We start from the raw sequence: 15,852 nt of genomic DNA, 5'->3' as shown, positions 1-15,852 counted from the left end.
ATAAGCTCCTTCCTAAAAAAGTTAAAAAATAAATAAATAAAGAAAAACCAATGGGGTTGGTCCAAGTGGTAAGCATCTTGATCCGCTTAAGCAAGGTTTCGGTATCGAATCTTTGTGGCTACAAAAAATTTCCGCTAGGAGACTCACCCACCATAGCTAGGTGTGTAACGCGGGTTGAACAAACATCGGTTTATAAACCGGAGTTGACAAAAAAAAAAAAAAAAAAAAAAAAAAAAAGAAGAAAGAAAGAAAGAAGTCACAATCCATATTTTATAGAATTTCCGCAATGATTTGCAGAAGAAACATGGGATGTTTTACTTTTATCTGCTAGTCAAAGCATGGCACCGCCAAAGAAAACATATTTTTCGAAAATACAGTCAGATCAAAATTTTGGTCAATCTCAACGGTTCGCCCAAGCAATTTCTACATACAATTTGCTCTCAATTATCCATGCATCATGAACGAGTCGCAAGGTGGGGCTGGGGCTCGAGGAGGATCTGATTTTGTAAAAATTAAGGAGTTTTTTTTGGGGGATTTGTGCTTATGGGGATGGCCACCGAAATTGTTTGGTTAACACGCATGACCGTCAAGCCGAGATTTTTGACCGTCAGATTCGAAATTTCGATTGAAATTAAATCTCAACAATTGAATTTCAATGGTTGAGATCAAAATTTTGACTAAAATTTTAATATGACGATCCATAGTGTGTGACTTGACGGTCCTACACGTTAACCCAAGCACGACCTGATGAATCCGAATCATCACCCCGTCAGGGGAGCCGACGGTTTTACCACCACAAGATTAGTGGGCCCCACAGGTTAAAAAAATCCCATCACCCAACCCCTGGACCCCTGTAATTTGTGGTGGTAAAGCGGGCCGACCGGTTGAGGATCCGGACTCAGACCCGATGGCCGCTGGCCCGCTGCAGATCTTATGTTATAAATTATAATCATCATCTGATGCATTTGCCCGCCACTTTTGGTCCTCCCCACCTCGCCAAACAAGGTCGTACTCACTAGTTTCATAATGACATGTTATTTCAAATTGTTAAGCGTGGTGAAGGAAATCATCAAAAGTGTCTAATCCTCATTTTTTGAATTTCAACCTATCTCAATTTAATTCATGAATCTATTTATTTATAGAGGTTTTATTAGGTTGTCCATCAGTCCAGCTGGATAATTTTTTTTTTTTTTACACACAGCACAGATTGCTCTCCGTTAGGGCAGATGATCCACACTCCCACCCCTACCCAAATCAAAAGAGAGAAGGCATGATTCTAGTCCGGCAGTTTCTTTCATTTAATGGTATGTTTTTCTCTTTTGGGTAAGAACATGAAGGGTGTTTTTGTGGATGCTTAATCCGTTAATCGGAAGGGATACTAGTAAATCTACTGCCTTGTTATGCCTTCTGCAACAGAAAGCTTACTTTAGCCACTGCAAATCGATCGGGCAGTACGGAATATCTAGAATGATTAATTCATCTTCTTCGCGGAATTAAAGCAGAGTCGATATGTTCGGACTTCTCAGGTTTTACAGAGGTTGAAGACTATTACTATGTTTTAACAGGATAATATGGCGTGGGAACTGCTTCTTTGGTTGATTTCTTTCTTCGTCTGTATAGGGCTTCTTGCACTGGTCATTTATCAGGTAGCTTTTAAGTTCAAAGACCCAAGCTTTGGCAAAAATTCTCTTCTTTGGTCTGTGGGGTTGGGGAGGGAAAAGGAAGGGTTTGTTCTCGAAGATCTTTTCAAGTTGTTGTAATATAGCTCTAATGGATAATCGGGCTTGCTTTTTATAATTTTTTAGGTTTTCAAATTGTGGTTAAATTCTCAATACATCCTTATATTTTTGCCGTTTTTCTTCCATGAAGAGCTACAGACGATTGTGTCTATATGGTTCAGCGGAACAACTAACCATGAAAAAATGCACTCTTTCTTGTCATAGTATGGATTGGTGCCTCTGGGTATTTCCATTCTACATTGTTGTCATGGTATTTCTTATCATGCTATACGGTATACCTGTCAAAAGTTCAGCCCTATTGGATCTTCTCCATTGAGATACATGGGTCGCATTAATAAGATCAAGGCAGGATGTTCTTATTAGTTTTGATGATTGACTTTGTATCTAATGGAGAACTTTTACTTGATTCTGTAAGATTTGTTTCGTTCCTAGTAACTTTGTTTCCCATGTTTCAAAATTGTGAGCAGTTGATGCATTGTGTTCTTTCATGATTGAGTGGAATTAAGTTATTATCTCCTATTGTTTCTCGACTGGGAATGAGCCGCGGGGGGAGCCGGGGGCAGACATGTGAAATTCTTGCTTTGATTTGCCTTTGCATCTTTGATGTGTGGTTTTCTGTTGAAAAAATTGTGGCTATGTAGTATTTGTTGTTTCTAATATGGCTTCTCAAATGAAGTGTTGCTAAAATTTTGAAATTTCTATGCAGCTTATATGCTTATCAGATTTGGAGTTTGACTGCATAAATCCTTATGATTCATCATCTCGGATTAATTCAGTGGTTATCCCGGAGTTTATTGCACAAGGAACATTATGTGCTCTTTACCTCTTGACATGGCATTGGTTCTTGTTTCTGATTACAGCACCAGTTATGTACTATCATATTAGATTGTAAGCATTAACTCTTCTCCAAGTTATTGTACAGTAAGTTATCAAACAGTAGATTAGTTGTGAGATCTTTGTGCTATTTGATTTGTGTAAGGATAGCTCCAAACTAAGTATATAGTGCAATTTTTTTCCTACTGGACATATTTTAATTGTTTCTAAGTAAATGTTACTGCCATAATTAAAGTCAAACTGTACAGGAAAAGGTATTCAGAAAACAAAAAGGTGAAGGAAGAGAAAGAGATCATTGTTGACCCCTCTACGTGTTAGTATTTTTAACATTTAACCCAAAAGATAAATGCCTCCCTGGTTATGCAACACATAAATTGAATCATAATATTCTGCAAAAATATATATACACCATAAAAGCTAGAGATGGTATTGAACATGGCATGATGCATATGATCCTCATCACTTTCTCCAAAATGATAGTCCACTTTAATATGTTTCATGATCTTATTGATGCAATAACACACATGTAGGGGTTAACTTTGCAATTTGATAATGATAGCTATTCTAGGAGTCTGTAAGAGGTTGAGTCAAGTTCCTACTTTATATTCAGCTTTAATACCCTGCCAGAAGTTTTTACTTTTTCTGTATATTCTGGTATTTGACCTACAATTGAGTGGATTGATTATGGAATGAGAAATTTCATTGTTGTTGCAGACAGTAACTCTTGGGATGTAAGTACTGCTACTTCTTTTTTCTTAGTCTTCTCTAGTTTCAAGTGCCATCTCTTTTCCTTATGTTAACAACCCCAACCCCTCCCCCCCCCACACACACCACACCCACTCCCCCCCCCAAAAAAAGAAAGGAAAAAAAAAAAAGGAGGGGAAATTTATGGGGGTTTTATGAATTAAATTATATACTCCTACTGAACAACAAAGTAGCATTTTTTTTTGGGGGGGATGGAAAACAGGGCTCAGAAATCCAGTAATGTGGGCACAAAAAAAAAAAAAACCATTTTAGTTTTTTTTGGTAAGAAACTGAAAGGGGCTGGATGGCACATGGGTTTTGTGTTTGTTCATCAGGAGTAATCTTGGAGTGAAAGATATAATAGGGGAGAAAAGGATATGTAAAATGGAAAGGAGAAAAATGGTGACATTAAACCACATCTATATCATTTTCTCCAACCTCAGATAAATATGAGAGGGATTTTGATATAAAATCTAAGGCTGTTACTAGATTTCAGAAATTCAAGTGGAAGAAGAAGAGAGTGGAAGAAGAAGAGTGGAAGGAACTTTAGGGTACTCATATGATTGGGGAGGAAATGCTATATCAAATGCGAAAGGAAGGGAACATCACATGGCTGACCTCACCTCCAACAGTTTTAGTAGTGCAGCTTGACTAAGAATTATCTTTTTTTTTTATTCAGTTCATTATCAGAAACTAACTTTTTTTTTTTTTGGCCCCCCCCCCCCCCCCCCCCCCCCCCTTTCTCCCCCCCCCCCCCCCCTCCTCTGGGGGCCTTCCCTCCCGGGGGATTGCCCGTATTACCCTGAATGAACCCTTGCTGTGCTATTGAATTCATGTCCATGGCAGGTTTTGCTCCTGTACTGCCTGAACCAGTATCATAATATCATGCTATAACCCAATTTAAGATATAGAGGGCAAGGAAGTAAAGATATTAAAACTTCAGAATTTTGAATATAGGAGAAATCAGCAAGGTCACAGCCTTGGTGACTAGGTTCAAGATAAGGATGTGGTAGAGACTAGAGAGGATAGGGATCTTGCCAGTTTCAGATTTATGTTATAAATTCTTGTCAACAATGAAAGGATCTTTCTTTAATTGAATGAAGCAAGGATAGTAGATTAATCTTTACCAAAAAAAAAAGAAAAAAAAAATAATAGCAATCAACTGCAGGTATTTTTGGAAGAGAATGATCCAAACAATAAAGCTATAAATGGCAAAAAAGACAGTTGAATTCTTTGCTGGTTGGGTTACGGCATAAGATTTTTGTACCATCTCTCCCTTTTATACTAGAGAAAAGAATCTTTATATCTATGCTAATAGATTCCACATATGATTTGCATTTCTTTTCCTTGTAAAGATTATTTTTTTAAACAACTGACATTCTGCCAATGTTTCAGATATATGAGACGACAGCATTTTATTGATGTCACTGAGATCTTTAGATTACTTAATGGAGAGAAAAAACATCGAATGGTCAAGTTTGCTTTCTATTTGCTTCTCTTCTTCGTCATCATATACAGGTCTGTTTCCCACTTAATTTTATGCAATTGGCATCCTGTTTTAGCTGGTGCACATTTATCTATTCAGCGCTCAATGTGGCAATGTTTTCCCTGCTTCTTGTGGAAATAAAGTTTTCACTATCTGCCCTGTCTGTGTTTGCTTATCAATTAGCTGAAGCTAATTGTACTACATTGATTGCACTGCCTAAACATAGTGCTGAATATGTTTTATATTTCTTCTTAACTCGCCCCAGAGGTCCTTTTTCTGCTGGTTAATTCTCTGAGAACACAAGAACCAAGCCAGATTTACCAAACAGTTTTTGGGTGTTCCTGTGCTTTCTGAAGAACAGAAGAACCTTGTTCCTAGATGGTTTACCAAATGCAGCCTAGTGTTTATGCAGTTACTAGTCTTGTATATATAATTACACATGGAACACAAACACACAAGCGCCATACACAAACAAGCATTGACCCATTTAGAACTCTGATATAACTTTTATTCCTAATCATCTCTCTTTTTTATTGTATCTGAAAACTCTGAATTGTTGGTTCTTTTCAGGCTTGTAGCAACTGCTGTCATGGTTCTTATTGATAGTGATGAGCCACGTCTGCATGAATCCTGGGTATCTTGAAATCCTTTGCATTTGAGTGTATTGACTTTCACTTCAAGTCTTGTGTTACAAGACATCACCAGATATGATGTGATCTTCCACCAATTGAAAGATCTATGTTGATGCACATTGTCTAGAAGTTCAGACAAAAGGTTGAAGTCTGTGAATAGGACTTAAAAGAGGAATTACTGTTTTGAGGCTGAATTTAAATTCTTGTGGTATTATGAAATACTTTTACTTGCAGAATTGGTTCTTGTTTAGCTTCTTGTCTGAAGCATTTTCCCTATTCTCTCCCCTGCTCCTTTCCCTTCACACGCCTCTTGGGAAGAAAGAATGGTGGAATGTAAGCATAACCAGAATACTTGGATTTGTTTGCTGCTTGCCTTAGAAACTAAGATGTTCTGAAAGCAAGAAAAGGCCAATTCAGCAGTGAAGAAAACCACTAAACAAACGAAGAAAGAAGCAAGGTAGATGGAGTTTCTCTATATACTCTAAATACAACGAAATTATTAGGTTGGTCCCGCCGCGCCCTTTAGAGTAAGTCAGCAAAAACAAAGCTTCATGTGCCCAATTATTAGTAAGAGACGGAATATATAGCCGCTGCGCCTTAGTGACCGTAGACTAAGGGCTTTATATCTTGCTGTGTAAGTATTCATATTCTCTCCCGGTGTCACATCCCTGCTGCCATGGACTAAGTCAGATTCATATTGACCCTTTTATATAGGGCTAAGGCTTTTCTCGCTTGTTACCTCAACTCTACGTACCCTAATCTTTGTGACGTCTTAGTTCCTGCCTTTTTCTCTGTCTCAGGTTAATGTCTTCTTTCCTTTTCAACAGTTCTCTAGGGCTTATATGGTTACATGAATCTATAGATTTGAAATTTTTGAATTTCACCCCATACCCATAAATCTACAGATTCACATTTTTATGGTAAAGAAATGAATCTCTAGACTTTAAAAATCCAGGGATTTTCAGTTGAATGGAATGTCCCAAGAAACCTCTTGCATCCATCATAGAGGTTTTTTGTATCCTCTTTTTTCTTATGTTCCTGCTCCTAAGCATCAACCCTGATTATAGTATAATCCGATTTGAATTTAGTTTGAAAAAACTAATAAGAAAAATGTTGGTCAACTGAAATCATCTGTACAATCTTCAATTCACATGATTGAAGGTTGGTTCTTATCTCCTGAAGTACAACATATAAAGATTTCGAAGGTATCGAATCTTTTTCTTGGTAGAAAAACATGAACTGAGAGCATTGAAGATGGAAACAACAAATTGATGAGAATGAACTGGATTTGCCAGTGGCTGGGCCCGTGGGCCCTAGTGGACCTTAGGGCCATGGGCTAATAGGCCCAGTGGCCCACGATGAGTTTATTCCAGTTAGTTCCACGTGGGGATGTTTAATGAACCTGAAATCTTTGCACGTTATCTCAATCCCAAACATGATAAGCACAGATCCTGTGTCGGGCGTTACGACATCACGCGAACGGTGCCAACCACGTGTCACATGGGTACGTCTCCACATCTCTATCGGTCAGAACACTTGAAATCATAAGAAAATAAAGATTAGTATCTTCAGATGAAATGATTCCATTTATCGAGGAGAGATTCTCTTAATTCTGTTATTGAGGAGAATCGTTTTCCTTCATAGACGGAAATCATCAGTGGGAGGTTTCTTCCCAACATTTCCTATGCAACAAACAAACAAATCAAATTCGGGTCAAGTTTGTTTAGAAGCAAAAAGAGACAAAAACTGCACATGGTTCGTTTTCCACCCAAGAAGATGATGTTTTGCACGATCATTCATCTAATCTTAGGAATGCTCATGTGTATACTTCGATCCCTGAAACTTGCTCTAGCATGTTCATTGATGCTGTTTGTGATCTCTCTTCAAAGCATACTGAGAGAAGTTGTATTTTATGGACCCCTACAAGCAAATTCATAGTTGCAAAAACTTTGTTCTGTTTTGAATTTTCAGTTCTCGTAGAGCTTGAGGCGATTAGATACGCCATCTTTTGTATTTTGGATTTTAGGATCACCCAGGTGGTTATTAATTCTGACTGTCTAATTGCTATTAAGGCCTTAAATGGCCAGGTGCACTCATTGGATTGGCCAAGTAATGACATTATCCTAGATATTTTAAAGCTCTTAAGTGTCTTTTCCTTGATTAAATTCAGCTTTATTAGCAGTTCCTTAATGCTCAGGTGAACATTCTTGTCAAGGATTCGAGGGTCTTTCAAGTTAGTAGATTCTAATGTTCATCTTCACCTGCTTGCTTTGTAAACCCCTCTTTACTTGTCTCATGTCTTTGATTTGCGAACTTAATAAACTTTCACATTTTTCAAAAAAAAGTTCTCCATATTTCTCCCGTAACTTTTCAAGCCAATTTGTTTTATTACTCGGAAAACCATTTACTGGAATTGTTTCCTGGTTATCGACTCTCGTTAGGTATTTTTCTTGTGTTCTTCTGGTACCATGGGAACCTCTTTCCAAGCAATTGAGAGGAACACATCAATAAGGTATAAAGGAAATAATTTCGCTCTTACAAGGTGATGAGAGCATTTCATATATGGGATAGCGTGCTTGTTGTCCATCGAAAACTACTTTTCATGTGTAAAAACTAGTTTTGAAAATGTTTTCTTTTCCTCGTAGTGTGACCCATGAGTAGGTATGGAATCAATGAAATCTCACGTAAGAATTGACAGGGTGAGACTTCTACCTTTCCCTAGACGTAAAGTGAAATAGTTGCACTTTTGAGAGGCTGAATTACAATAGGATAAACATTTCTCCAAACAAGCTTGAGTAGTTTTTAATTTTGCTTGGGTCATGTGCATAACTGTTAAGCTGAGATTTCGGACAGTAAGATACAAAATCTCGGTCAAAATTGAATTTCAACCGAAATTTTGATTTGACGACTGGCTTGACAGTCCTGATCATTAAATGCATAGGACCCAAGCAAAGTCCAGTAATTCTAAGCTTTTGGACGAGCTTATTGGATTCACTGCATGTGTATTTAGGTGGACATACACTCTAGATTCAATCACCTAAAAATGACAAAATATATATCGAACGATTGACTCATGGAGCATTAGCCTTTAGCAGTGCTCACCGAAACAAAAATATTGAGACTCCAAGTTTATACAGTGTTATAATTTCTTGGATTTTAATTGTTGTTCTTTTGATTATGTACCAAGAGCTGCCAATTCAATGCTTACCTGTTAGGTACAGCTGCCTTCGATTGGTCTTTAACTACTCATTGACTTCTTTTTTTTTTTGGTAAACAGTACTTCATTCATTAAAGAAAGAAAAGTACAAACACACAGCTGCATAAAAACACAAGGTTCACATCGAACCAAGGAGCGGAAAGCGACCAAACTGTCATACATGCAATAGACAGGGTCATCCTGAGTAAGGGATGGGTCAAGCCCACTATACCCTTAGAAATAAAGCTACTCATTGACTTCAATGCTTATGTATGACCAATTCTTGCTTCAATCCTGAGCATTTAATGTGTAGGACCGTCATGAAAACTATTTTGGTTCATCAAATTGAAATCCTAGTAGAAATTTTGATCTGGACCGCTGAATTGAAATATTGAATCCAATGGATCAAAATCTCGCTTTACTGTCGTGACTAGATTACCTATTCTCTTCTTACCAAAAATAAATAAATTACCTATTCTCTTTAACAAGAATAAGACCAGAAAACCAGACATGTCAGCACAATTTTTGCTCTTCCTATAATAGTATGGAACGGTCTACGAGGTTTACCACCCCACATGGGTTGGGTTAAAGCTCCAATCATCCACATGCCTCGCCACCCAAGCCACCGCCCACAGTCCCCCACATGTAATTCTCAACCAGAACCAAGGGTAAAATAGTCATTGAGAAAAATATATAAACGTCACAACAATTCACGATTTCCCATGCTCAGTTGCAGAGAGCCTTAAACGGCTAAACTACGTATACTTCAAACAGTAGCAGTTACTGCAACTCTACTTACTAGACATGGATCTCTTCGTCTTCTTCGCTTCCGTCGTCGCTGCTATAATCTTCGCCGCCGCAACTCCGGTGGTTAATTCTTGTCCACCGTCGGAACGAGCGGCACTTCTGGCCTTCAAAGCAGCGTTACATGAACCATATCTAGGCATCTTCAAGTCTTGGCAAGGCAACGATTGTTGTCACAGCTGGTACGGCGTGAGTTGCGATCCAACAACTGGTAATGTCGCCGACATAAATCTTCGAGGCGAATCTGAAGATCCGATGTTCGAAAAAGCTGGTCGGTCTGGTTTCATGACAGGTACGATTTCTCCGGTCATTTGTAGTCTCAATCATCTCACAAACATCGTCATCGCTGATTGGAAAGGAATTAGCGGTCAGATCCCTAACTGTTTGACCTCCATTCCTGAACTTCGAATCCTTGATCTCATCGGAAACCGACTCACCGGTCCAATTCCGTCCGATATCGGAAAGCTTAGTCGACTTACTGTACTCAATGTAGCTGATAATCTCATTTCCGGAGCGATTCCGGCTTCCATTGTTAACCTCAAAAGCTTAATGCATCTGGACCTCCGAAACAACCGTATCTCCGGCGAGATCCCTAGCGACTTCGGAAAGCTTACGATGCTGAGCAGAGCATTACTGAGTCGGAATCAGCTCTCCGGACCGATTCCGAGTTCGATCTCTCAAATCTACCGACTCGCCGATTTAGATCTGTCAGAGAACCAGATCTCCGGACAGATTCCGGAGTCACTGGGGAGAATGCGAGTTCTGTCGACGCTGAACCTTGACAGCAACCGAGTCTCCGGTCAGATTCCGGCGAGTTTAGTTCAAAATTCTGGTTTAGGTATACTAAATCTGAGCCGAAACGCGATTGGAGGTTTCATACCAAATGCTTTTGGGCCGAGATCATACTTCACTGCTCTTGACCTATCGTACAACCAGTTGAGAGGTCAGATTCCGAAGTCGATATCGTCGGCGGCGTATATAGGTCACTTGGATGTCAGCTTCAACCACCTCTGTGGGAGGATTCCGGCGGGGTCTCCGTTCGATCATCTTGAAGCGTCATCGTTCTTTAACAATGATTGCCTCTGTGGAGTTCCATTGAAAGTTTGTTGAGGTTTGAAGCCTTATCGTTCTTCTGCATTAATTACATAATGAATATTTAGTAATTAATTAAAGAAGTGTATTATTTATAATTAATCCGATCAGTCATGATCTTCGATGGTTGTTATTACTCGTAAACTGAAAATACAGTTTGGCATGCACGTGAAAGAATCAGAAATTGGAGTCACGAAAAAGTTTGGAAAAGGCTTGAATCGCCTTTTTATTATCTATGTGTACTTTTTTTTTTTTTAATTCCTGTCTCTGAAAGAGGCCTTATATGTACTTTTGAAGTCGGAAATTCTCATAAATAGATTTCCCTCGGATTCACATCGTCTCCTTTCCCTGCACCTTCTTCTCTCAGGATGCCGGGGCGTTTAAGAATCCAAAGTTTATCCAACAAACTAGAGTCGAAATAAAATTCAAATTTATGGGTGAGTTTAAATAAAATACAAATTTAGTTTAAATTGGATAACCATTCGATACTATGCCCTGGCCACTGGAGATTGGAGGGGAGGGCTGGACCTTTCCTCAGCCTCAAAAGTTTCAATAGATATCAAAGTCTCAAGTCTCCCTTTTTATCTTTTTGATTTTTCATAAACAATTCTCGTTTTCCTATAGTTCTTATTTGAACCCTTAATAATAATAATAATAATAATAATTGTAGTCTTTATTTATTATCCTTTATTTATTGTGGTTAACGTGGTGGTGTTAGTGGTGTCTAATGATGGATGGACAACACCTAAATTTTATTTGGGCTTATTTGGCTACATGAATCTCGAGATTTGAAATGACATGAGATTTCAAATCCATGAGCGCATGTTTAAAAAAATCAACTGATTTGTTAGCTTCAAACCTATCAAAGTTTGTAGAGTTCCGTGAATTATTCCATGTGAATCCACAAATTTCATCTATTTTATACTTAGGGTAGAATCTATGGATTTCACTGAATACCCAATAATGACTTAATTCATGTTTTTAGACAAAAAATTGAAATCCCTGGATGTTTTATAACCAAACAGGTATAAATCTTGGATTGATGAATCTAGGGATTTGAAATCCCTGGATTCAGATGACCAATTAAGCCCTTAAATTCTAAGCATTCAAAATAATGTTCGATTCTTTTTAAAGAACGATCTCTTTTTTTCTTTCTTTTTCTTCCACTTAAGTTGGTTATGTACATATGTGCATATGGTATTTTGAATTGCTGAAATTTGATAAAACTCAGGTGATCTCCATCCAATATTTGGCACCACAAGTACCGCCACATCAGCAGTACTACGGTAGCAAAATCCTCAATTTAGATTCAATTGTCATGCTTGATAGGGTTTATTTATTTATTTATATAGATGACATTATATATGCAAAAAAATTTGAAAGAATGAAACTAAAATTCTATCAGGGTTACAGATTTCAATTATAAAGGCATTAAAGATAGTCTAAAATGTGATCTAATCCTAGAAAAGAAATTGGATCCATCAATTGAGACTGGGTCACAATCAAGTGAACTTATCCTCATTTGATCTCTATCTTAGAAAACATTGGCATGCATTAAAGTGGTCAGCTTGTCCCTACAAAATAAAGTGTGCATGTACATATATTATCGAGGAACAAGTCTCAATTAAATTCTTAAGGTAAATCTTCCATGTTATCATGAATGGTGATATTCGTTTTCAATCATTATCATCATTTATGCTATAGAAATGACAAAACATTTTGCAATAATGACTTAAAAAACTCTATCATGGATCTATAAAGTGATAATATTATCTAGGGGGTCATCACTCTTTATTGAACAAAATAAAATATCTTGGCTTGTAGCTTTGTTTGTTTCTTTTGGAGGTCTTTTCTCCTCCTAAAATCTTAATGAGAGTGTTTGTCCAACACAATGAGTGGCTATATCAAGTAGGACTTTAATAATACTATCATGAAATCATAACGAAGAAGAATTTTCTATCTATTAGTAATATGGCTGTGGAATTTATGTAAAAACGTTGGTTAGCTAGGTTTGTTTTTCGTGCCGACAGTTGATCTGAAGTGCCAATCTTCCTTCTTTATTTGGGCTTAAAACTAACAGTGAATACTAGTGAAATTGAAATTTTTACAGTGCCCTCCCTTGTAAATATTTTTTTTCTGAAAAGATGACAAGTACTTGAAAGACATATAACAAGTTATAAAACCTCAATGATGACTCCCTAGTCTCTACCTTTATGATTTTTCTCTTTTCGGCGTTTTAATCAAAACGAGTCAAAGATGTCATCGAAGAAAGCTCTAACAACCATGATTCGGAACTTGACTAAATCTTCAGACTTGAAATCAAAAGCGTCTTCCTTGCGAAGACTCCGAACCTCATGTAAAGTCGTATAGGTAAAACTAATTGCATATGCATACATAGCCGATGAAGACATAGGCTCTTGTGACATGCAAGTTAATTAATTATTAATGCATTAATAAATTAAAAAAGATATACAATAGTTTCATGGTTCAGTAGTAATCTACATCTAGGTTCTTCGCAAAAGAATGTGAGATGAGATTTACGTTTACATGCACTCCCATCGGTGTTGGTCTTTGTCAACTAAACCAACTCCTAAAAATACATAAAAATAAAATCTGAAATATGGCATGAAAATGAGGAAGACTTAGGTTGAAACTCAATATGGAAGCATAGGAGGTGGGCTTCATTGAATTTATCACTTATTAATCACAAACACTAGTTAACTAATAAGGTCCTGCTCGTGTAATGTGTAATTAAATCGGTCAATCATCGGTTTAAATATGCAATGGCTTTGGCATTTAATCATTGGCATCATGCCGGAATATTATTAAAACCTTGCATCATTAATGCTTGAAGACTTGCTATATGACTGTTTGTTCCATAAATTCGGTTGAACCAAACATATGGCCTGGTTCTAAAACAAATTTGGTTTCTGATAATGCGGAAGGATTGGTCCGGTTCAATGATAAACCGGATCTGCAGGGTCCTGGAAGGATTGACCAAGGAAGATAACCAAAGTATCAGTTTAAGGGTGGTGTCCCTAACACGGTGGTATCTGCAGTGTTCAACATTGGATGGATGCCACGTGAATTTCATTAAATTGTTATTCCAAACATGGTTTAGTTTGTCTTAAAGAAGAACCCCTTTTCTTTTCTTCTTTTTTTATTTTATTATTTAAGTTGGTTATATGTCCACATAGTATCTTGAGCTGCTAGAATTTAATAATAAACCCACATGGCGTTCATCCAACATTGGACAACACAGGCACCACCGTGTTAGTGAGACTACCTTAGAAATATCTCATCCCCATTGTCTTGGAACACACTACTCATCACACAACAATTATATATTTGACTCTACGCGTTGTAGATTTATCTTGCAGCTTAGTTTTCAAATAATAAACTTAGGCATTATTTGTTTGCAAAAGTGGGGTGAGAAAAGATAGATGGAAAAAATAAACATGAGACCTAATTTACCGTGAAAGGATTTTTTGGAAAATGTGGGTCTTGCATCCCACACTTTTTCACAAACTTTCACTAATTTAGTGGAATTTTAAAAAAGAATGAGATGAAAATGTAGCATGCCACGTCTGCAGAAAAGCTTTCTTAATTTAAAAAAGCTTGTGTTTTTCACTCCCATTGAATCGAATAAGTTATACTTTGAGAATATATGGAAAAAAAATGTTACTCTTTTTAAAACTTTTTCTCATCCCACTGTAGATTCAACATACAAACCACGCCTTAGGTAATGGATTAAGCCCATTACCGGACCCTACAAGTTTGTTAGTCTTCTTCTTCAAAAATAAAATTTAAGTAAATTCTTGAGAGAACTACATGATGTCTAATTGAGAGAAAAGTTCAGGCAAAAAAAATAGAGAGAAAAGTACTTGAGTCGATCTGGTTTAACTTTACTGGTGGGTATTTAATACGCAGCACTGTGCTGCCAACGGTCAAGATAGAAATATCGACCATCTGTCTTGCTTTCAATCACCTACATGATGGACGGTAGAGATTTCAATCTCTAACGTTTGCAACAGGTGTTGTGCATTAAATATGCAACATTCAAGTCAAGCTCGAGTCGATCAGATTCTGACACGCTTGCGCATCCCAAGACGTATAATGCGTCCCATCGTCTATTTTTCAGATGTAGAGTGTCGGCAATTGGCAGCTGTTTCAGAGTGGGCCGAGTGGGCCGAGTGGGCCAAGATGTCTTTTAATTTGTGTGTAAGATTTTAACTTAAACGTGGGCTGTGTGCCTTTTAAAATTAAAGCTTCATTTATTAACTGGCTGAGACTAAGAGAGAACACACACGGCCCACAACTGAAGAAGGCTCCACCTAATTCATTCCAATCACTTCAATGGCACCTGAACCTGAGAAACTTTACATCACCCTTAATATCCCATGTCTTTCTCATGCTCTTTCCAGAGAGTTGTAATTTTAGCAAAGCATTTGTTAGGATTAGAGCGATGAAGCACTCACAATCGAATAGGAAACAAGGAAGAAAGAGACATGAATTTTACCCTGGTTTACCTCAATGTGAAGCTACGTCCAGCATTAGGTTTTTCACTATATTCAATGTTCTGTCACAAGAGAGACCCGTGTCCGTCGGCAACACAATGAGAAGTATTAGCCATACTCAACAACATTCATGGTATCGCTTTCACAACCGAATTGGTCCTTGACAATATGGCCCAATTCAAATCTCTCTCCCTCTCTCTAGGTATATTTCCTTCTCCAAAGGAGGGAAACTTCTTTTCCCTTGCTTGTAAAAACCATGGAATATTGTTTTACATTGTTCCATTGGGCCATTCTTTAAATATGAAGCCTACCCAACAAATTTATGGATTACAAAGCCCACGAGCTAGCCTAAGAAGGGAATGGGCTGAACTTCTAAATAGTTAAACTACCACAAATTTCGAAGCCCAAGCCCAAGCCCAAGCCCATCACTTGTGCTGGACTATTCTTTTAACTGGTCCACGGTTGGACATCAGTTGGGATTTTGCTTCTCTTCCCTAGCCTTGATATCTCTTGGAGCAACATTTTCCAGTTGTGGCCATGTATTAGACAACTGGAATGTGATAAAAATGCCAAGTGTCATCAATCCATAAATACTGGAATTCAGATCCTATCCATCCAAGCCTCTCGTCTGTCTGATCTATACAACCATTGGATTAACAGCGCACGGATGGAGGGAATGGTGATCGTTGGATGCCAAGGCTAAAACAGAATCAGTCTATTTAGAAGAGGAATCAAATCTTTTGAAAATAGACTAATTCCATTTCAACTTTTGCATCCAAAAGTTGCGACATGATCAAAGGGCCATATT

General features: G+C 37.7%; 2 protein-coding genes across 2 annotated transcripts; both read left to right on the top strand.

The window, feature by feature from the left end:
* The first annotated feature begins 990 nt into the window (after positions 1-990).
* Positions 991-6,194, top strand: LOC149003626 (protein cornichon homolog 2-like). Its single transcript, XM_089138274.1, has 4 exons — positions 991-1,646; positions 2,446-2,627; positions 4,713-4,835; positions 5,374-6,194. Exons 1-4 carry the CDS (start codon positions 1,572-1,574, stop codon positions 5,444-5,446), a joined length of 453 nt encoding a protein of 150 aa, XP_088994400.1. The 5' UTR covers positions 991-1,571; the 3' UTR covers positions 5,447-6,194.
* A 3,148-nt stretch (positions 6,195-9,342) lies between these two features.
* LOC149003625 (uncharacterized) lies at positions 9,343-10,853 on the top strand. Its single transcript, XM_089137210.1, has one exon. It carries the CDS (start codon positions 9,436-9,438, stop codon positions 10,543-10,545), a length of 1,110 nt encoding a protein of 369 aa, XP_088993336.1. The 5' UTR covers positions 9,343-9,435; the 3' UTR covers positions 10,546-10,853.
* Positions 10,854-15,852: the final 4,999 nt, after the last annotated feature.

Source organism: Hakea prostrata, chromosome 10, assembly GCF_041222555.1.
Source record: "Hakea prostrata isolate BN-2017 chromosome 10, UWA_Hpros_2, whole genome shotgun sequence".
NCBI classification, from domain to species: Eukaryota; Viridiplantae; Streptophyta; class Magnoliopsida; order Proteales; family Proteaceae; genus Hakea; species Hakea prostrata.
The sequence above is the reverse complement of the archived record's forward strand: the minus strand, read 5'-3'. Positions and strand labels throughout refer to the sequence as shown.